Genomic DNA, 22908 nt, shown 5'->3' with positions numbered 1-22908 from the left:
AGAAAGCTTGCCAGTAGCTTCTCGTGGGTCGGTGGTTCTTTCCGGGGGTTTTCTCGGGTTCTTCCTCCACCATTAATACTGGCCGCTATTTATAGCCTATCGTGTACTAAAAAATGGCGTTAAAACCTACAACAACAACAACAAATCAGCTCGTTTGTACAGGATCTGCTATATTGTTAATACAGATGTTTTTGAGGTTTAAGTGACGATGATGTGACCTAGTATTGCATCTCTGATGTTACTATCTCAAGGTTTAAAGGTAAAATCTCAGGTTTTTTTTTACGAAATAGTTCTCCAATAATTATGTAGGTGATATACACTATTTACGTTATATGGAAAAGGTTATGTCCAGGCCTACGGTGTTCCAGATTCATCATTGATGATGATATTAAATATGTGAAATGCGCCATTATCTAATTGCTTCTAATGATCAGTAATGTTTTAGTCACCCTGAAAACATTTGCAAAGGGTAAACACTGACAGTGGTTATTAAATTAAATTTTGCAGCTTTTAATTTCGCCGAGGAAAATGAATACATTTTCGACTTTTAAAAAAAAAATCACAAACTGCATCGGACTCTGGTACAGCATTTGACCTGAATGGATGCTTGGATTAAATGACAACAAAACAAAGTGTGATGAAAGATGGAAGTTTATAAAATAAATTACTAAAACGATGTATATACTCGACAAATGCAGTGTGATTTTTCAAGTTCTAAACACACGACTCATTTTATTATCTTACATATACGTAAGGGTCGTCGTAACGGTATGTGTACACTTTACTTGGGATTTATCTACAATGTTATATCATCAATGATACAAAGTTGAAAACCTGTCGACATGCGGTAAATTTCTCGGTTACATTGTACACATAGACTGTGATACATTTAATATTTTGTTGTTGCTGTTTCTTAAAAATATTATAATGTTAAAAAATCGATTACTATTGATTAAATATGAAAATGTCAAAAAGCCGCCTCTCTCTCTCTCTCTCTCTCTCTCTGTGTGGACCATCGTAGCCAGATACAGGCAAAATCTACGAAAAGAAGAGTGCGGAGGATTTTCCGATTGTGTCATCCCACGATGTCTCTGGACTTATAAGATAAGATAAGATAACAAGATAAGAATTCTTTAGTTCAGGCTACAAAGTCCATATCTCTAAATTAATATATAATTATAAAGTTAAAACATTGTAAACATAAAAGAAGATATATATCATACATACAAGTATACAGATACATCTGCAACAATTAATTGTGCCATGTATTGTTAAGAATGAAATTAAATGGCACAATTAAAGAGTAATTTGTTCCATCTACTAATAATATGAGAATTTAAATGAATGTCATAGTTCCAAAGAGATTTCAATATACAGTTTTTACTATTAGATATTCTTGTCATCATTTAGAAAACATACTTTCTCATTACTTCATCAAAACTGAATACATTATAACTTACAAACATGTTCCACCTAGGAAGACCTAATAGAAAACGAAGACTATTATTATAATCAATAACTAGTTTTCTTTTCATACATTCACTAAAGTTTGCCCACAGATGAGCACAATACATAGTGCAGTAATAAGATTTGAATAATCTAATTTTGATATTCAATGAACAATTCTTAAAATTGCTATGAAGCATGTTTGTTCGAGTACACACAAATCGGTAATGTCTCATCATATCTTCATTATCCAACCGATTGGATTTCAAAATATGACCCAAATAGGTATAACTGTTGACATAAGTAAGAGCATTGCCGTTAAGATGCACAGGGGGAGGAGATGGTAATTTGAAAGAAGTTGGCTGAAAGACCATGTATACTGATTTTTTATATTATAGATGATATCATTCTCAAATGCGTATTGTTCACATATCTTTAATAATTTCCTTAAACCTGTTCTAGAAGGATTTATCAATGACATATCATTAGCTAAACTAAAATTGTTAAGAAACAACGCATTTGGTGGCAGACGTAACCCCACGTAACACTGACCGAGCTTACGATTTAACTCGTCTATATATATATATATATATATATATATATATATATATATATATCACAGGTGAATGAATACCCCCCTGCCTCACCCCATTGGTTACACGGAAAGCGCTGGATATTACACTTCCTCATCGCACACAATACAACTGTTTGCCATACCAGTTAACTAAAGTATGAACTATGTAGACAGGTATTTTAATATCAATCAACTTTTTAAAGACTATCCAGTGACTTACCCTATCAAATGCCTTGCTAGCGTCTAAAAAGCATGCAAACACTGGGCTGCCATATTCTACATAATAGCTAACAGTTTCTTTAAAAGCATATATGCATAAATCTGTTGAATGCTGCTTTTTAAAACCAAACTGACTATCGGAGATTGTGACTTCACATCTTTGCAGTATGATGCAATCAAATATTTTTGAAATAATAGTCGTAAGAGCTATATAGATCATTATGAATAATGGTCAAAGTTAAGTTAAATCGACTAAGAGGTGCGGGCGCGAGACAGAGAGAGAGGGAGAGTTTTATGATCGGTAGTACTGTTATTGAAACAGAATAATAACTTAGATGAACTGTACATATATTAAAATATTTTAATTACCTCTTCTTACTTCGTTTTGTCGCTTAGTTTCTATTTCACATTAACTTCCATGCGCCGAAACGTGAATGCCTGAGCGCTCATGTAAATGGCGTAGCTAACCATATGTTTATAGCGTTCTACATTTTTCATTAAAACCATCTTTTAAGTTTAAATCATATGCTTGCATTATATTGATTTAATCAATGTGAATAAAAACAAAAACTAAGAAAAGAAAACAATCAACATATCAATATGCAAAAGTAATTGTGAATAGCCACAAAAGTCATAGAACTATATTTTGTATATTTTGTAGCGGACACACTCGGCGGCGATGTGAGAGTTCATTCACTCGGTCAATACACAATTGCCTGTAGTAAATCTGAACTCTGTTCAAAGGGCAAATATATGTATTTGTATGTTATACAAATAAAATATATGTATAGTATGTACGCTGTATCAATGATATACAACTCGTTGAATGAATTTTCATTACTAATAAAGTCGGCAAGCCTGGTTTCCTTTTAATGAAAAATTTATACATCTCGTGGTATATCATTGATACAGCGTACATAATATATATATATATATATATATATATATATATATATATATATATATATATATATATATATATATATATATATATATATATATATATATATATAGTTGTATTATGCCCTTTTGGTTCAGGTAAAATTAGCATTAATGAAACTTTGATGCAAATATTACATTTTAGGGGGAACATTAAGATTATGGACAAGTAACCTTACGCACACACAAAACAATCCGTATGACATTCTACAGGACAGCTGTATACGACTTTCATTGTAATGAAAAATTCATTCAACGAGTTGTATATAATTGATACAGCGTACATACTGTACATATATTTTATTTGTATAACATACAAATACATATATTTGCTCTTTAAACAGAGTTCAGATTTACTACAGGCAACTGTGTATTGTGTATATATTTAATTAAAACTTGTTTTATCATATATAAACTAATTTATTCAGCTCTACTGTAGAATGTCATATGGATTGTTTTGTGTGTGCGTAAGATTACTTGTCCATAATCGTAATGTTCGCCCTAAAATTTAACATTTGCATCAAAGTTTCATTAATTCTGATTTTACCTGAACCAAAAAGGCATAGTACAACTGTAAATTACGTTTCAAATTACATGTTTTGAAACACACAATATCTGGCAGTGAGGGCGCGATATTTATCACTACAACACTCCTCTCACTTATATGCTGATTAATTACAGTCACCCTACCTTCCGAGTGGCCATTCCTTATATTGTCTTCAATTGTTTGTTTTCTCACGTCGATTCATCATCCAGTAGGCAATATCAAGTCTAATGGTCACATGCTGTGGTGGTCATCCTGTCAATTACTCACAAATGATCTAAGGGTAGCCACCTTGAAACATTCGGTAATCACTGTACTCCATTCTGAAGAAAGGTCATATTTATCCATAATCCACTAATAATAATAATAATAATAATAAGATGATGATGATGATGACGATTGCAAGTTATTCTCTATTGTATTTACATGCTGACTAACGGTTTAGTAACCATGACATCCAAAACCATGCCTGTTTAAGATATGCGCATTGAGCATTTAGTAGATAGATGAAGCTCAAATATGGTTTGTTCCATAAATTTGTACCTGGTCATTACAAGCGGTACAATATAAAAAATACGAAAGTCAATGGTTTATATCATGTTCTCCTTTTACGATATCAAAATTTTAAATATATATGAATAGATGGCGGACGATACTAACTTTTAATGACACAAAATTATTTAAATGTCAACGCGAAGAGACTCTTGGTTAAAATCAACATTCAGCCAAGGCATATTAAACAAGTGGTTGAACAACAGGGAGTGAGTGAATGACGAGGTAAAAGAAAAGAATGGAGTTAAAATGATATACATTCAGTTAAAATATGTCAACCATTGTGCACATATTTGAAGAAAAAAAAACAGGGACGAAAGAAAGCGGAAAATACATTTAAAAGAAAGGAACATATAAAAAGATGAAAAGGTGAACAATGCTCCATTTTAGAGCGAGTCTTTACAGTGGCGATGGCGATGTATGTTTGAAAACTTTGAGAAGAAGCGAGTTGTAATAAAGACTTGTATTAGTCTGCACTTACTTGTATTAGTCTGCACTAACAATACATTCTTTACGTGACCTAAGTCAGAGTGAGTAACATCACTAACAGCTGGTGTTTAATCAGCGATGTAAGATAGCAGGGTTTGAACTAGTTTTCATTTTATACAAGAGTGTTATGTTGGTGTCTTTGTCGTCTGGATTCAAGACTTACCCATCCTCTTTCACGTTGTAATGTGCAGTTGTCCCAAACCACATTACCATATTCCAGAAAGGGTCTTATAAGAGTGGTAATTATAATTTCTAAAATGTATTATAAAATTTTAAATTTGGGTTTAAGCATTAATTTTTTGACCATGCCGTGTCCTTTATTTAGTCTATTTGTTTGTGCGATGAGCATTCATCTGAGAGACAAAAGGTTCAAAATATTTGTGCGCGTCAACTTCCTTAATTTTTGTAGTTGAACGTATATAGTCCTGGACATAAGGTTCATTGATTTTCCTAGAAATTATCAGGGATTAAGTCTTAGAAGGGTTTGAACATAGAAGCCAAGTATTTACCCAATGAGAATTTTTTCCCAAGTAAGAATTGAGGTTATAAGCGTTGATGACGGGATTATCAGCGAATAAACTCATCCTGGAGTTTATACCATTTATGTATATTTAGGAAAGGAAGGAACCTAAAACAAATGCACGGGCATACCACTTGCTATCTACCTGCATTCTCAAAACAAGCCCGGAAGTTAATTTGTCTTCTGTTCTTGAGATAGCTAGAAAACTAGTTTATACGGCTTCATCTGATACAGATAACTTTCAATTTGCAAACGACTCATTTATGCTACACACTGTCAAACGCATTACGTATATCGCAAAACAATATTAATTTCCTTGCTGGAATCTATTGCTTTGCAGAACGTATGAAAGAGGTATGTTAACTGTGATTAGCTGTGTATATGTCCGGTATAAAAAAAAACCGAACTGGAAAGGTATATTGGTGTTATTTTCACGGAAGCAATTAAATATTTGTTTAAAAATCAGTCTTTCGAAAACTTGCCAAGAATATTGGTCTTTGATTATACACAATGAAAGGGTTTCTCTTCTTTAAAAACTCTGCATCTTTCCAAGTGTCTGGAAAGATTGATTCTCTAAGAAAGTGGTTAAAATGCCAGAATAGTTATTCAGGCCATTGGGGCCGGAAGCCTTACCAAGGCAGAAGCTTATGGAAATATGTTGCTCTTCTTCATCTTTGCTCTTTATATAAAATAACGTTAGATAATTCAGCTTTTTCAACTTCATCTGTTATTATCGAGCCGTTATGTTGAAGGGATGGAATAAAATGTGTACGGTGAGGGCAGACTTTGGATGATGTAGTGTATGATTTTATCGTTTGTGCTAATTTGTCTTACGTTTGCGTATTGATCCTTTGATTACCGTCTTGATCCATGGTGGTTCTAAAGTTCTGTTCGGAATACATTGGGTAGATAAGAAAACTAGTAGTCAGTGATATTTTTGGCATATATGTGTTACTATTGTCAAGCAATTCAAGCCAGTAGTAAGTAGATGCTTCATGTCCCAAGAGATTATAGTCGCCTTAGCGGTATATCCATTAACTTATACTAGATTTACAAGTTTCAATGAATTTCAAAGTTTCGAATGGCGAAGTGCAAGTTAAAATGGGTGTCAAATGCTAATGCCACATATAAAACATGATCAGCAAGTTTCCTACCCATCGACTGGCATTCAAATGTAAGGTTTTGATAATCAGATTTTTTCTTGGTCTCATATTATTCTTTTCGACGCTTCATCGTTTATTTGATCATTTATATTTTTAAGGACTTGATTACCTTGGTAACGTCGTGAGAGAATCACATAAAATCGTATATCCGCAAAGTAGCAAAATCTTTCTTTCTCTCAATCTAAAAAAACAAAAAACAAACAAACAATAGCCCACTTAATTCTGCACATTGATCAAGGTTTCCTATTTGGCCCCTAATATACAGTTGACACTCGAAATACAAGAATATGGGATACGCGTGAGTCAAGACACATGACGCCAGAGATGGCGTAAAAGCGAACACAGTAGCGCAAATTTAATGTTATTTCTTTATGATAAATAAATTAAAATAAAAAAGCGCTAAAATTGAATTGGCGTAAATCCAGCGTCACCTCTACTCCTTTATCATGTATCGTGTCAGCCTTTGCCACTTATTCTGATTCCTTTCTCTTTTACAAATTTTCCTCCACTCCCGCTGCCATATTCTGATTTTCTATGTAACACTGCTATATTTAGACTATATAGATGTTCATGATAATGTAGAAGCTGAGGGTCACGATTTTCGCTTTTACTCGACGTCTTTAGAAGGATTTCCCAGACTGAAACTAAATTTGGTATTGAATATTAAATTATGAAGACCTTGAACAATTTTCACTGCCTTGTGACTCTCTTGAGATAAATTTGAGCTTAACGAATTGATTTCCACTCGATAACTATAAAATATCTTTATGGATTAAAATCGAAATTCAGAATGGCGTTTAATATTAAGAAAACTCTGAATAGAAATTGCATTTTTCCCACAAAAGTTGACTGCTATGATCTCTATTGAACACAGCAGTTTGCCCTTAAATTTTGAACATAGGTTTCTTTACTTAAACAAAAAGGTGACGATCCTATATTCTGCTTACATGTTTATGCGATTTTATTATTTTGTTATTAATTGTATAAAAAGATAGACTGACAATTTATATCGGAATTTACTAGTTGCGTCCTGAAATAACTGACTTTTTATTATCACTCTTGTCATCTTCTGTAATTATGTATGGATGTATGCATGTACGTCTGTCTGTCCGTGCGTGCGTATATGTATGTATGTATGTATGTATGTGATTTGGATTTTTAACGTAGTTATAAAACAATTTCAGTCATATCGCTACGACGTCTGCAGTGTGGCAGTTTATAATGATGTCTAGCACTGGGGCATCTTGCTCCAAGCATGTAGCATGATGTCCCACCCAGTCAGATTATCCTGACATCAGGCAGACCTGTCCTAACACTAATCTCTTAATGCTGAGCTCCTAGTGAGGCAGCTGTTAGAACCATTTTTTAAAATATGTCTTTGTTATTGTAATGTATTTTGATTTATTTTATTTGTTTGTAAGTTTTGAAATATTTTTACATGTCCAAGTAATGTAATCTTGTTTACCTGATTTGGCAATTTTTTTCAGAAAATTCAGTTTGACCTCTTTTCATAAAAACCTAATAATAGAAACACTTTCTATTTTTGACTTAGTTCCCGACCTTGATTCAGAAATCAATGAGACAAGTAAATAGCTTTCTATTTTTATTTTATTCTCACAGTAAATTGATTGGTATTTATCAAGGTCATACTGGGAGGACATGATTTTAGATATGTAAACAGCCCCTGTTTCGCCATTCTGGGTTTCCCTAAATTGCGCAGTAATTATATTTAATAGTGATGTTTATAGAGATCTTTCTCAGTTGGGCTTTTACACTGGATAGTGTTTGTTTGTGACCGGTTTGGAGTTATATTTTAATTTTTATTCAAATTATTTGGATTCTAAAATATTATTTCTTTTTCCTGGAAATATTTGAGTGCTCACACAATATTTTTGGACAAAGACATTTCCTTAAATTTTATTCGGAAATTCAAACACCGGAATATTGTTTGTGAATCAGCAAAGAACTGTAGACGTATCCGTAATATAAAGGCTACAGTATACGTCATTGCCTTCCATTTTGGATTTTTCGTCGGGACTCGAACTTGAATTCATTAGAACATTTCATTACTAGGACTTCTAAAATTTAATTCGTGGATTATTCTTGGATCATTTTTCGACTTCATTCCTAAAACTGTACGTTCTTTGTTTTCATTTTTTACATTGTTTTTCCAGGGGAATAAATTGTTTGTTAAATTTTTCAAAGCTTGTTATTTTCACTCCTTCGTTTGTTACTGTTTATTAGAACATAAACACGTACTTATAGAGTATGACTTGGCCGGGGTTCGAACGCACGACCTCCCGCCTCCGAGGCGGAACTATGTATGTATGTATGTATGTATGTATGTATGTATGTATTCAGTGAGTTAAACGGTACGTCAGCACAATACTAGCTATCTGGTACCTATTAAAAGGCAAGTTCTAAAAATGCACCGATAAATGCAAAGGACGATTAATAACATCGGAGATCCGAGTTATACATTGTATGTATAGGGTCGAAAGTCAAGACTTATAGGTCTCTATAATATTTGAGGGTCACCCGAAATATAAGCGATAAATATAAACGTACACATCTTCTACATAATAAATGGTAGAATATGATGATACAAATATGGCAAGATCTCTTGCATGTTCTGACTGAGTTAGTGGCATAGTCTCACGAGTTTACATGTACACATTGTATGTGGCAGTCCAAAACATAAAGAAAACATATGTAAATTACGCATTTATGTGATCTAAAATTTAATTAAAATCGCTGACTAACCAGATATTGGAAACGCTGATCTGGAACAAAATGATAGCTCTAATGAAAACCCATTTATCGTTCCTCTAATCCGAATAACAGCAGTTTCTTTCAATCAAGATATATGAGGGGATTTGTTTACCCTTTAAAGAAAAAGAAAAGAGAAAACGAAAGAAAGCAAACAGCCTAAAATTCTTTAGCAAAAAATGTAGCACCCAGTGTACAATGTTTCTTAAACGTGCATAGACAAGAAACAAAACAGCATCAGTTCAATGAAGCAGATTCTACATAAGAAATATATTCTGAACTGAAAGAAGTTAGCTCATCTCCCTCCACCAGAATGAGTAACATCCTTTAACAAAACTGATTGTTGTCAATGTTCTGTTTGACTACTTTGACATGATTTTTCACATTTTATTGAACTTTGGATAGAGTGATTTAATTTATTTTCTTTCAAATTAATTTAATGACGAAAACTGCTGCTATGTTGTATGTTGTGATACTCTTCCCTGTCTATTTAAAGCTTAATGTATGAGTATTGGTAAACATTACAAATGAAATCGTTTTTACATGCAATGAGAAAAAAAGACAGATACATTGATGCATAGCATACCTAATAGGTTTTCCCTGTTCTCGTTGTACAGACAAAGTTCTCCACAAAGATGAATGGTTCTCTGTTCTTCGTGTGGCTACAATGGTTGCCACAGACGGAACGGGGTACAGATTATCTCAGTGTGTTACGGACATCAATAAACATTTCAGAATATATTGTTTTGTTTCAATTCACATAAAGATGCAGTTTTAGAACATATTATGGAAACCTACTTGGACTAGAGAAACCTAAAGTAACAAAGGAAACCCCTTTTCATATTCTCGTCATATTTTCTTTTAAACGCTCACGTATTTGCTATAAATCTGTATCGCCTCGTGCTATGTCAGTCAGTAAACTGTACATACATGACGTCACACAATGTCAGCTTCCAGGTACCTGGCCTAAATTAGCAAACCAATCCCCCTCCCCCCATTGGTTAGCCAGTGACGTCATTCACAAAGCGAATAGTACTGCTACACCCGCCCCCGCTTTAACCTGCACACTAGCGCAGTGCATCAACGTTGTGGGCGGCCGTTTTTTTTTTTCTTCAAATATACATATATTCAATTCAATACAGAGCTTTCTAACTGTTTAGATAGCTCTCCAAATAAATGATAGAGCTCTACAGTTGAATTTCAGAGGTCTATATATCAATTTGAAACCTCTCTAATGCAATGATTGCCCTAAATTAATGATGTGTGATGTTTATACCTCAATTGTATACGTCTCTAATTAAATTGCAGACCTCTGCAACTTAATGAGAGGTCATTAATTCAATTGTAGAGGTCTATACTAGAGCTAGAGACCTTTCTAATTTTGCATTTGTTCGACAAATCTGTATATGAATTAAAGAACTCTTCAATTGAATTTTCGCGCTCTCTTATGCACTTGCAGAGTTATATAGATAGTAGTTCTGGGCGCCCAAGCTTCGTTACAATGAAATAACAACTGCTCTTTTTGCTGGATTATACGTGCATTTAGAGTAGGCTGACGCAGTCGTTAGAACAAAAATGACTGCACGGCAGGAAACAGATCCGGAATCTAATGCTCCATAAAGATGTCCTCGTGTGCCTGAAATTCCATATATACAGTTGCATGTGAAGCTGGACATCCTACAAGATCAACAACACTCTCAATGTTTTTACCATACTACTTTAAACCAATCTCAATTCTGTGTTTTTCAGATATTGTATGAGAATTTGACTGGACCTCTGAATATTGTTTAAATCTTACAATTTCAGAGCTGTACCGTAGTCAAATTTTAGAGACGGACAATACTGAAATTTCAGAGGAGGACCACCTAAAAATATCTTCATTTTTAAATTTCGGGATCATAGACTGCTGTATTAATTAAAAACGGTTTGAACCAATTGAAAGTTTTGCCAAACATGACTAATGTCACAAAGTTAAACTGTTTTAATTCGCAATTTTTGGAGTTGTTATAGAAATACTTCTTGAGCTTAATATAAACGCAATAATAAAGTATTCAGGAGATATGTATTGATAACTTTCGAAACTATTAAAATGTCAGGACGATTGCGTGGTCAAAACTGATTGTATTGAATAAGAACCTGGAAGTGAGTACAAATGCATATTGTGGATTTTAAACATACAAATATTTTGAAATGCTTTAGAAAAATTTCAGATTTACACATTACGTTCATGGATGATAACACTTAGATAAAGTATAAACATTGATAGTACGGAAAGGTGTAACAAGAGGAAAGAATAAATTATTTATAGAATTCGGATAAATACGTTAACATGTGTTTAGCTACATTTACAGTTCAACGTTAAGATCGTGTAAGCATTACGAGATACCTTTACACAAATGCGACATAATAGAGTAGAGGTGCACAACCTTTTTCGGTCAAGGGCCAGATTGCATTTTCAAAGACCACTAGAGGGCCGCAAATACTAATAGAATTACTGTTCACGGGTCAGATGTATGTGTTGTTTTAATTTGCCCTGAGGGCCGGACAGAACACGTTCGCGGGCCGGAGGTTGTGTACTCCTGTAATAGAGAAATAATATATGGAAAAATGTTCAATTTTAAACATGACATTGCTGCTGAGTTTTGTCTCGAGTACATAAGCATGGTAAGAATTAATGGTCATAGTGTAGACTACGATAGCATTTGCATGTTGCATTTTTGAAAGCCACGTATCTTCTAGGTAGTGGTTCTTTTTAAAGTGAAATTATGACATTATATTCCTATATTTCTAAAGTTTTTGTTGTTAGCTAAAAGTTCCTTGCATCACAGTGGACAAGGTTCATGTTTTGCAGTAACGTTTTTCAAAGTCATATATATTAAACGAAAGAGGTGCATTCACTTGAAATTTGACAAATCGTTATAGATGTAAAGTTGAAGGTCTTAAGCCTAGAGCTTCATTGGATCGTTAAAAACAATATTCAAGCTTTGTTTTAAAAAATTTGTTTGCATATCTGACGTCAGTAGCTATAATCGAAATTTTAAGGTAATATTACAACCGGTAGAAAAAATTATACATTAATATACTATGAGTTTTCGTCTTGTTTGTCTAGCCTGCCTAGGTAAAAAGCTAGAAACATCATTGTCAACAATGTCCAGGTTTTATATTGATTTGTTTTAAAATTCACTAATCATCCAGAACAACGGCTTTATTTAACTGAAGTTCTAGGACATGGTTTGTATGAAAATCTCGGCACTGTATCTAAGGATTTTTCAAAGGCTGTTTCCAAGTGTTTGCGTAAATTAAATTACCCACTTTTAAAGTCGAACTTAGATACTATCTTTCAAATTGTAAAACAAAGTGTGAAAAGTTTGTCATGAAATATGAACAGCAACATATAAAAAAATAATGGCAGAGTTAACACAGGTTGCATATTACTTAGTTTCCATTGCATGTGCACTTTTCGCATCATTGCACTCTATCTTTCAAGCTATGTTTAATAACTTCAATTTAACTATTCTGGGATTCTAAAGTACGATTAAATTTTCCTTCCAAATTATTTGATTACTTAGTCTTACCCTTAGATCTTTTCCAAATACAGTTTGGTATATATATATATATATATATATATATATATATATATATATATATATATATATATATATATATATATATATATAAAAACATGCATACATCCGCTTATCAGAGGAAACCTCGCCATCCCGGCATAGTTTAATTGAAACGAAATTCCAAACGTTAATTTTACTCCGTTAATCCAGGAAACCGCGTTCCGGAAATCGAAATCGGGGACCAAACTGTAAAGTTGCATTAAAACTTGCCGCAATAATCCGCGAATAATCTGTCCGAAAATTTGAAAAATTGACTCATCGTATATGAAAATACAGTCAGTCTGATAACAGAGATTCACCTATGCACATTTGGCGGTGTGTCGATTTATCAACCGCTGATTGGTCAAATTCTAGTGGCATATTAAAGTTATAAATTGATCTCGTGATCATGTGTGTTTGAAAAACTTTCAAGTAACGTTAAAGTATTGTAAACAGCGATTACATAAACAATGTCTGTCTTTGTCAGTCGCAAAACTGGGTTATTAAAATTTAAATCAACACACTGGGATCAAATTGTCCACGCTTTTGGAATATCATACCGTTAATTAGCTGTGTCATTGTGTCACTTTTTTGCTAACCGATTTTATGTAACAATCACAGTTTGTTGATGGCTCTAGAAATAAAGTTGATTGCTTTAAGCTGTGGACAGTATACGGTTTCGTTTCAGAATAAAAAGCTACGTCAATTATCGGCTCATTAGTTGTTAAAATGATTTTAAAAAATGACTGCATTTGATTAATATGCCATAACGCATTTATCTGCGAGATATCATTTTGTATTCGTTGTACGTTTTACATTATTATGGCGACACCATCAAGTTAGTGTAAACGAGTAGAGATATCGGCCAACATTAAAAAGAATTGCCAGTACAAAGAAGATTAGGTAAAAGCTACCTTTCAAGATATCCGCTAGCATACTAAAAATAACTAATCATCAGACATTGGCAAGTCGACAAGAGCGAACATAATTTTAAAAAACACACAAAGACAAATGGTTGTCCGTACCTGCCAAATATTAACAACTTAATGATGACATATTCGCGTGAGTTCTATATTTATGTACTTGTAAAAGTGCATGGTGTGATAAAGTGAAATAAACACAAGTCATTATATGTATTCATTAATTTGTTTCAAATATTATTAAACGTACAGTACATGCATAGCTAGCAAATACATATACAGTACATGTATAAGGTATGATGGCATCATAAAATAAAAATATGCATAATTCAGTTATTCGGAACATTCATTAATTCGGACATATTCACCGGGACCGAATGAGTCCCAATTTTCTCCAGCATCGTTTCATTTTCTATTTCTCCTCAATTCGGTTGTGTTCACATCTGATCTTTCTTCCCCTAGCTGGTTATATTTCTCATACCCATGTCGTGCTGAAATAATAGCGCCTTTAAAATGGGTGCATTTGGAACCCCACCAAAGTACTTTACATGTTCACAAATAAACTCTGTGCAGAAAATGATAAATGTTGCGTATATTCAGCTTTTAATTCTTTGTTGGCAGAAATGACCGTCTCAGCACTAAGACATCACAGTGCAAGAACAAAGGCTTTGTTATGTGAAAAAATTGCATATGTTGCTTCAGAGATGTACCCTGAAAGAATTCATGTCACCTGTCTGTGTCTGGCGAGACGTTTATAAACCTAGGAAAACCTGTCTAGCTAATCTATTATGGTCTATCTACAAAATGATGATACTAGGTCAAAGTCCAAGTCTTCTGTCCTGCCGAGTCCTGCTATACTGGACAATATTTTCTTAATCTAAATCTGCTCTTCAAGAATGAAACAATATTTATATTAGCTAAAGGTGATAAAATTCTAACCAATGAATATAATTGCGGTGGGTGGGGTACACTTATTTGTTAGCTAGCTTTTTTTGTCCAACTCACAATGCCATTTAAAACATTGTCTATTCTTTATCTCTGACACCTTGTGCTTCTTTCCACTTCAGTATGATTTTAGACCATAAACATGTCTTTATTTTGCACATCTAACATCATAAGCTTTTCAGATGCTGTACAAGCTGTAATCGCATCAGGCTTTATAACAATTTCCTCAAGAGAAATTGCTAGATGTATGGCAGATCACTCGTAGAATCAAACCGTTCGTTTGTCAGTTTGGTGTGCAGCCAAAAATGATTCCTGGTCATAAAAGTAAGAACTGTACCTTTGCTGTGGACAACGTTTCTTTCACTGCTCTACTTACCTTATCGCAGAGATTTTTCTTTGGTTGGATATCTTCTCTGACTCAGCTGCCCCAACAAACTTCACCATATCTGGCTATATTTTAAGATTTGGTTTGCACACAGGTTTATTATCCGGCCAACAGTGACTAACATGCTTTAGCGTCATACGGTGACTAACAAACACTTGAGCTATTTTAGCGCTACGTGATAAGTTAAAGTTCAAGACGTCTTCCTATTTGGCCGATGATGGGGTTGGGGGGTTGGTCGGTGCGTGAGAAATCGTTATACGATGACAACATTGAAGATTGTCAAATCAATACCTTAACAGAGATTTCTCCAATTAAATTAGAGAGGGCTCTAATGTTATTATAGAGGTCTTTAATGTTATTATAGAGGTTTCTGATTATATTACAGAGGCGTTTTGTTTATATGTACATGAAAGAACACTAACTTTTTAAGCTGTTTTGCTACAGGTTTTTTTTGTTCTGTCAGTTAGATGTGATACAAAGATTCTGAAAGTTTCATTCCATCACATTTCCTATCATACCGCATTAATAGTTCAAGCTGACTACTTGTTGAAAATGGCCAGTCAGTAGATTTTCAGCTTAAATCAATAGAACTCCACCCTTCTGTACCCTTTGAAACTGCGGTCGTAATATAGAATATGGGACAGCATTATCAATCACATGATGACGATTACCTTTCATGTACTACGCCAACTCTTTCGGTCGTAATGTAGAACATGGATAGTACTGTATAATACGATAACACAATGATGACGTCACATCCGGGTCGTGAAAGTATATAAAAGAAGCAGCTCGATATTCGCACATTATTCTGGGCTTATTTGCTTTGCTGCGTCAGTGAACGTACGAGCATATAAACCTTTAAACTTAATTTCTTTTTCTAATAGAAAATAAGATCAAATTAATTCTTTACCATCTTAAGAATGGCACAGACAAGACCACGTCAGAACTACCATGCCGAAAGTGAAGCCGGTATCAACAAGCAAATCAACATGGAGCTGTATGCCTGCTATGTCTACCAGTCCATGGTGAGTTACAAACAAAATGGCTGCCAGTGCGATGTTAAAAAAACAGCACTATTATGTATTAAGTGTTATGTACTTTGCTAGCCGTGTCTGCTTAATTAGCACTTTCTGTATTATTATACAAGGTCATTTTTAATTGTATTTCTTATACCATAATATTCAATATCGCTGGAGTGGAATAACATCGCAGTTTCTTACGAAAAGATCGATTTAACACGATCGTTAACATATTAGTCACGGTTGCAAGTCGTACATGGTGTTAAACAAAATTATTAATAGGTAGTGAACTATTGATCTATTATAGACATGTGGGTATCCGCTCAGCGTATAAATGTATGTGCACTTGAACTAGACAACCATCAAAGCGAGCATGGAGCTGACGTGCCAAAAACACTTGGTGTAAACTTGTTAGATTACAGTGAGAATTTCAGAGTTAGTGATGCGTGTAATTTTGCACTTGATAAAAGGCGGCATAATAAAAAAAAATCAAGGCATTTGTTGAAAGAGACAGCTGACTTCAGTATGCACTAGCCATTATTCTCTGACAAGTTGTAGCCCTTTGTAGATAGACTATTTTGAGAAGGGCACAGAGAGACTTGACATTTAAATTTCAGTGACTAGTAGTACTATTGGAAGTTTTGAGTAGTAGAGATTAAACCATTTGTTACAAATGTTGCTTTTTTGCTGTATGCATCACATTTACAGAAACGTGTACTTGAAGACAATACCTGTTAATTGAACTAAGCCAAGATGTATGGAAAAAAAGACGTTAATAACCATGTAAACAAGATTTAAAATAAGTTTTAAAAAGGCAAAGATTTTAAGTTATTAAGACTCAGAATCCTGCTTTTCAGAATGATATGAAAAGATTTTGATAGCCTTTTCTCATTTAGTCCTACTACTTTGACCGGGATGATGTGGCCCTGAAAGGGTTTGCTAAGTTTTTCAAGAAGTCCTCTGAGGAGGAGAGAGAGCATGCAGAGAAGTTCATGAAGTATCAGAACAAGCGTGGTGGCCGCATCGTCCTCCAGGACATCAAGGTCAGTCAAAGGGAGTCGAATGTTTGGTATTCCCACTTTCTGTAGAAGACAAAAATATACACACGTGTAGACTGAAAGAGTAATAGAACCGAATTATGAAAAGTGCACATGCTTTCTTGTAATTTTATCCACTTGTGTACATGACGTGGCTTTAAAAATTGTTTATTTGGCTCATGCCTAGTAGGAAGTTGCATGTGCCTACTTTAAACAATGATATTCCCTCTTGTTTCATTGTTTGTCACGGAATTGTCTTAATCTTAAACCAAATCCAACAGGACCTCTGGCATGTTAGGAGCCTACAATCAGCATTGTAATTCTGAAATAATGTTGGAAGAAGTCCAATGAAATGAACACTTTCGTCCCATCAGGTCAAGGAAAGGATTATCTTAGATCATTTAGTCAATACTAATGTCTTCCATAATGAATAAGTCACATGTATCGCAACATTGTAACCTGACTTGTATACAGCCTGGATTGATGATTGGATCATTGTCGTTTTGCACGAGGTGCTGTTGGATAAAATGCAGTTTTGCCGAGCTAGATGTGTCCGGGATAAGGGCACTTGGGTGAAATGATGCATAGGAAAAAATTTAAAACGATTTCTTGTGCATTTACTCTACCTTGTCACGTAAATATATTAATTCTTTGTCATGTGATTTCAGAAGCCTGATCGGGATGAGTGGGGTACTGGATTGGGTGCAATGGAGGAGGCTCTCGATCTTGAGAAGAGCGTGAACCAGGCCCTTCTCGACCTGCACAAAGTGGCAGAGTCTCATGGTGACCCCCAGGTGAGTAGTTCACGTATACAGACGATCTCCATGGAGCTCAACATGTCTATAAATGATCAAGACCTTTGAGCCAGTATAAAATACTTTTTAGGAAGCACATGCATTACAAGAAAATTGGGACACCCCCCGCCCATCCCACCACATTAGTTACGATGATCATATACTCAGTATAACCATTTTTACAGTGAATTAATAGCTTCAGTGCATATGCAACAAGTAGGAAACTATCTAATGTGTGCCATTATGCGCTTTTATACGAAATGCCAGTATGAAGATTAGATCAATTATAAACAGGATTTTATATATATATATATATATATATATATATATATATATATATATATATATATATATATATATATATATATATATATATATATATATATATATATATAATGTTCAAAACAGTTGCTTCAAATTTCTGTGTTTGCAATTTTCATGTCAGAAAAGCTAAATGGATGAGGTATTTTCAGACCGGTCGACCCTTACAAGTCATGATAAAAATTACCCTTAAATTATAAACTTGTGGAATAATTGCAAGGCTTATGAACAAATACGACTGTTGCAGTTCGATTTGGATATTGGGTTGTCGTTAATTGGCATGGCTTGGACTTTAACATTAAATTCAGTGGAGGGTCTTTGGAGAATCGAACAGTTTTATATTAGGACCTTGGACACATGCCCATGTGTATCATGCAGAACGGCTGCATATCAACCTTCCACTTATATCTATAAATATCGTCTAACATACAGATTCATAGTGCTGAAAGAACAAGATGGCTTTTAAAATGTTGTAACAATATAAAGTAATTTTTAGATTAATAAAAATGGCAGGAAAGGCAACAATTCTCCCAGGTGCATTTATTAAAGATTAGGTTTTGATTTATACATTGCTTTTGGTGCGAGATTATTTTTGCTGTTCTATGAAATTTGATGAAAAAAAGTCAAAAATGTTTTGATTTTGTGATATGAAGAGACCTAAAAAGAAATATATCCATAGGGTTTGGCACCGAAACTGAACTGGAGGTCACTAAGGTCCAAGTGCACTTCAATTGAACATAATGGTGCTTTACCTAGATCGGAACAAATGAACTTTTTAAAGGCACGTTTCGAATTTGACAATAATGGTACTTGACATGTCACTACACCTTGCTGAAAACTGGTTTAAGCTGCATAAAAATATGGACTGCATTACTGAGGATGTTTTGTCAGGGTATCGGGTCTGGTATTGAATAAAATTACTTTAAATTGTAGTAGTGCTGGACCTATATACACTGAGTCACAGTCGACTTCTGATTACATTGCTATCTGAACTTGCAATTTGTCACCTTCTAGCCCTGGGATTGTGTGCGAATTTTCTGCAGGAAATTTGTACATAGCGATGTAACTTGCTCAATTACTGATCATAGGTTTGCGCCAATATTCACTATAGAGCATAACATATCTTTTTGTGCCTTTACGTCTTCCTCATTGAAGGGATCACTCCGGTGGCCTAGTGGTTAGAGCGTCCGCCTCGGAAACGGGAGGTCGTGGGTTCGAAGCCCGGGCAAGTCGTACCAAAGACTTACAAACATGATACTAACAGCTGCCTCGCTAGGCGCTCAGCATTAAGAGCTTAGTGTTAGGACTGGTAGGCCTGGTGTCAGGATAATGTGACTGGGTGGGGCAGCGTGCTACATGTATGCGGTATGATGCCCCAGTGCTAGACATCACTATAAACTCAACTGCATACATCGTAAAGATATGACTGAAAAATTGTTAAAGCTACGTTAAAAATCCTAATCACACACACACACACACACCCCCCTCTTTGAAGGGAAAATTGACAAGCTTGTTCATGTCTTACTTTTATTATTTATGCTTTGTATAGAAACATAGTTGGATGGGGGGGGGGGGATGGAATGGAATCAAGTGAAGGTGAAGTGAACATTTTGGGTCAGGTTTAACCCAAATCCTACTCATCGGGAGACCATTGTGCCAGAATCACCACCACCCCCACCTCCATCATGGACCCTGTGCATTTGTCTTCTCGTTTACTTAGGGTACATTTTAGAGCAACTAAATGTGTTGTTTAACTATGTTGCTTATATATGAAGAATTCTGACCATTTGAATTTAGTTCATTCCTGTCGTGTGTAGGAAATTATTTATATGTACTCAACCAGTGATGAACTTTTTTTTGTATTATGTTGAACAGATGATGGACTTCATCGAGCACGAGTTCCTAGAAGAACAGGTGAGTTCCATTAAGGAGCTCTCTGACCACATTACTAACCTTAAGCGTGTCGGAACTGGACTTGGGGAGTACATGTTTGACAAGGAGACCCTGGATGGTGACAGTTAAATTCGCTCTTTGATACAAGATCCAGTCCTAATAATTCGGACTTTGTCACTCTTACGTGAATCTTATTCAAAACGTTCTTGCAACAAATGAGAACTTTGGGGTTATACAGGAAAATATTATGATGACATACTACGAATCAAAGGGCTGAAGAAAACGTTTAACAACATTTAAAAAAAAGCAGTAATAAAAAAGGAATATTTAATTTAGCTTATTTTGTTTTATTACTGTCTTTGTGCATGTTTTTTTGTGTTTAATAGGAGAATTACTGTGTGAGCAGTTGTTTTAGGAGTTTCGACAGGTCAGGGAATATTTTCCGTTGAAAATGTGGATCCAAACATCCAGTGCGCAGTTGTCGAGTAGTTCATGTCAAGTTACTAAACTTTGCTAACATGTAATAAAGTTACTCTGTGCCCTACGGTGCCGTGGCACTGTACTCCATGTTGTACACAAGGAATGCATTCTTGAACACTGCAGCACAGTCAGAGGCGTAGCTATGATATTTTGCGCCCGGGGACGAACTATAAAATTGGCGCCCCAGCCCCCTCCCCGTTTAATCACATTTTTGAATATTACCCTTGTTTCCTTATTATAATGTAACGTTGTAAGCCTCATTTTGGCGCCCGGGGACATATGTGCCCCCCTGCCCCCCCCCCCCCAGCTACGCCTCTGAGCACAATCCTCAATTTGTCTCTAGTAGGAGCCCGTTTACTAAGTACTGTCTTGAATGTTATAAACCAATAAAAAGGATAAATATTCACCAGTGCTATGTACTCGTGACCATCTCTCAATCCGAAGGTCTGTCACTGGACGGAATCATATTGTACAAAACGTGCATTTGTGCACCAAAAACATGTGGGGGAAAAAGCTCTAAAATGTTGCGTTCAGTTTTTTGGTTCAAGTTCTTTTATTTGCTTATGTTCCTGCAATCTCGTGATGAAGTGTTTGTCATATATGTACAGGGGACCATTCATTATGAAGTGTTTGTCATATATGTACAGGGGACCATTCATTATGAAGCTAAGAATATTTACTTGGCGAGATGCATACCTGCCCCTTTGACCTGGAGGTCACAAAAGTTACACATTTCGTTCTCGTTTCCTAATTTGCTAATATTCCCTAAACCATGTGACGGATTTCCTGTGCACAATGAAAACCTATAACGATCGGGTCCTGTTAACCTTTAAATCCAATTATTAAAACGTTCTCCTTTGGATGTCTTTTACGTGTGTTGTTTACAACCTACAATCAGTCTTCCAATTATGCTTTCGTGTCTAATGGAAACGATACACTTTGTATGTTTGCCACTAAACTAACGATAAAGTCAATGATTTCGTCAGCATAAAGTCTTAAATAATATATACTTATGTCAGTAAAGCTTGTGTACTAAGCCTGATTTTCTGATTGGAATAACATATTCACCTGAAGCATGTATACTGTCCGAGGATTTATAGTAGCTATATCAACCTGTTTGTGCAGGATCTGTTATATTGTTAATACACTCGTTGCTGATGTTTAAGTCACTATTTATTGTGTGACCTAGTGCTGCATCGCTTCCCTGTTCCTGTCTCAAGGCTGGAACTTGCCGGGACCTTTGAGTAATACTCCTTCAATAATTCTATATGTGATCTACACTATTTACTTTACATGGAAAAAAGTTATTTTCCCGTTTTCCAGCTTCATCACTGATGTTAATATTAGGTCTGTGAAATGCACCAATTTGCTTCCAATGATCAGTAACGTTTTAGTCAGTCAAAAAATATTTTCAAATGCTCTAATTCTAGTAAACAGTGACTGTAGCCATTAAATTAAATTTTTAATGCTATTGATTTCACCGAGGAAAATAGATAAATTGTTGGCTTTCAGCGCCCGCAAACTGCATCAGACTCTGAAAATGCATGTATTAATGTCGGTAGTTACTAGGGAAGTAGAATAGTGTACTGTGGCAGAACGTGAGATACATTGTGTAATTGTTACTCGGAAAGACTTGGAGTTGTTTGAAATATCCAATATTAATATTTTCTTTGTTGTCGCTAACTGCAGCGTGTTGGATTGGTAACTTGTTCCATATACATCGTAATATGTACATACATGCAACGAATTTGGAGTTCGTAGGTCCTCATGATTCCGAATAAAGTCATGCAAATAAATTCTTTTTCTCGTGAGGTGTCGCGAGAGTGTGAAGGATGAAGACTCGATCGCGTAATTGAAGGCTGTCCCGCTATGGAAGTTTACCACGCATAAGGTACATTTTTGAAACATAATAAACAGGTCAGGTTTTTATATTACAATAAATTGCTCAAGGATTCATGCTCAGTTAAATACCATACTCTTCTGATTTTATGATTCACGTGCTTAATTGTAATTTCAGCTGCATTCCGACGCGCTATCTTCTTACAGTATCGCACTCTCCTATGAGTAATATAACCACGCCTCGAGGCGGGATGCAAAAGCGTTTTTATTGGTTGATTGAGTTTTCGGTTCCTACCGTGTGTGGCTGTTAGTGTGTGTGTATGATTTGGACTTTTAGCCTTGCTTTGACAATAGTTCAGTCATATCGTCATTGGTGGGGAGGGGGCTGAATTTGCATTCGCTGTAAAGTTGCTGTAGATTTATATACGAAAATTAACAAGTCCGTCAAGCGTTGC

General features: G+C 35.0%; 1 protein-coding gene and 1 long non-coding RNA gene across 2 annotated transcripts; one reads left to right on the top strand and one right to left on the bottom strand.

Annotated features, from left to right (window-relative positions):
- Positions 1-635: 635 nt before the first annotated feature.
- On the bottom strand, positions 636-15223 carry LOC149786655 (uncharacterized). The gene is made up of 3 exons (XR_016425001.1): positions 15062-15223; positions 3869-4045; positions 636-1096 (listed from the first exon to the last, which is right to left on the bottom strand). It is a non-coding gene; the product is annotated as an uncharacterized LOC149786655 (long non-coding RNA).
- A 626-nt stretch (positions 15224-15849) lies between these two features.
- On the top strand, positions 15850-20465 carry LOC149786654 (soma ferritin-like). Its single transcript, XM_089977178.1, has 4 exons — positions 15850-16095; positions 16986-17132; positions 17795-17920; positions 20117-20465. Exons 1-4 carry the CDS (start codon positions 15991-15993, stop codon positions 20261-20263), a joined length of 525 nt encoding a protein of 174 aa, XP_089833304.1. The 5' UTR covers positions 15850-15990; the 3' UTR covers positions 20264-20465.
- The last annotated feature ends 2443 nt before the right edge of the window (positions 20466-22908 follow it).

Source organism: Sinohyriopsis cumingii, chromosome 12, assembly GCF_028554795.1.
Source record: "Sinohyriopsis cumingii isolate HCF-2022 chromosome 12, ASM2855479v2, whole genome shotgun sequence".
Lineage (NCBI taxonomy): Eukaryota > Metazoa > Mollusca > Bivalvia > Unionida > Unionidae > Sinohyriopsis > Sinohyriopsis cumingii.
The sequence above is the reverse complement of the archived record's forward strand: the minus strand, read 5'-3'. Positions and strand labels throughout refer to the sequence as shown.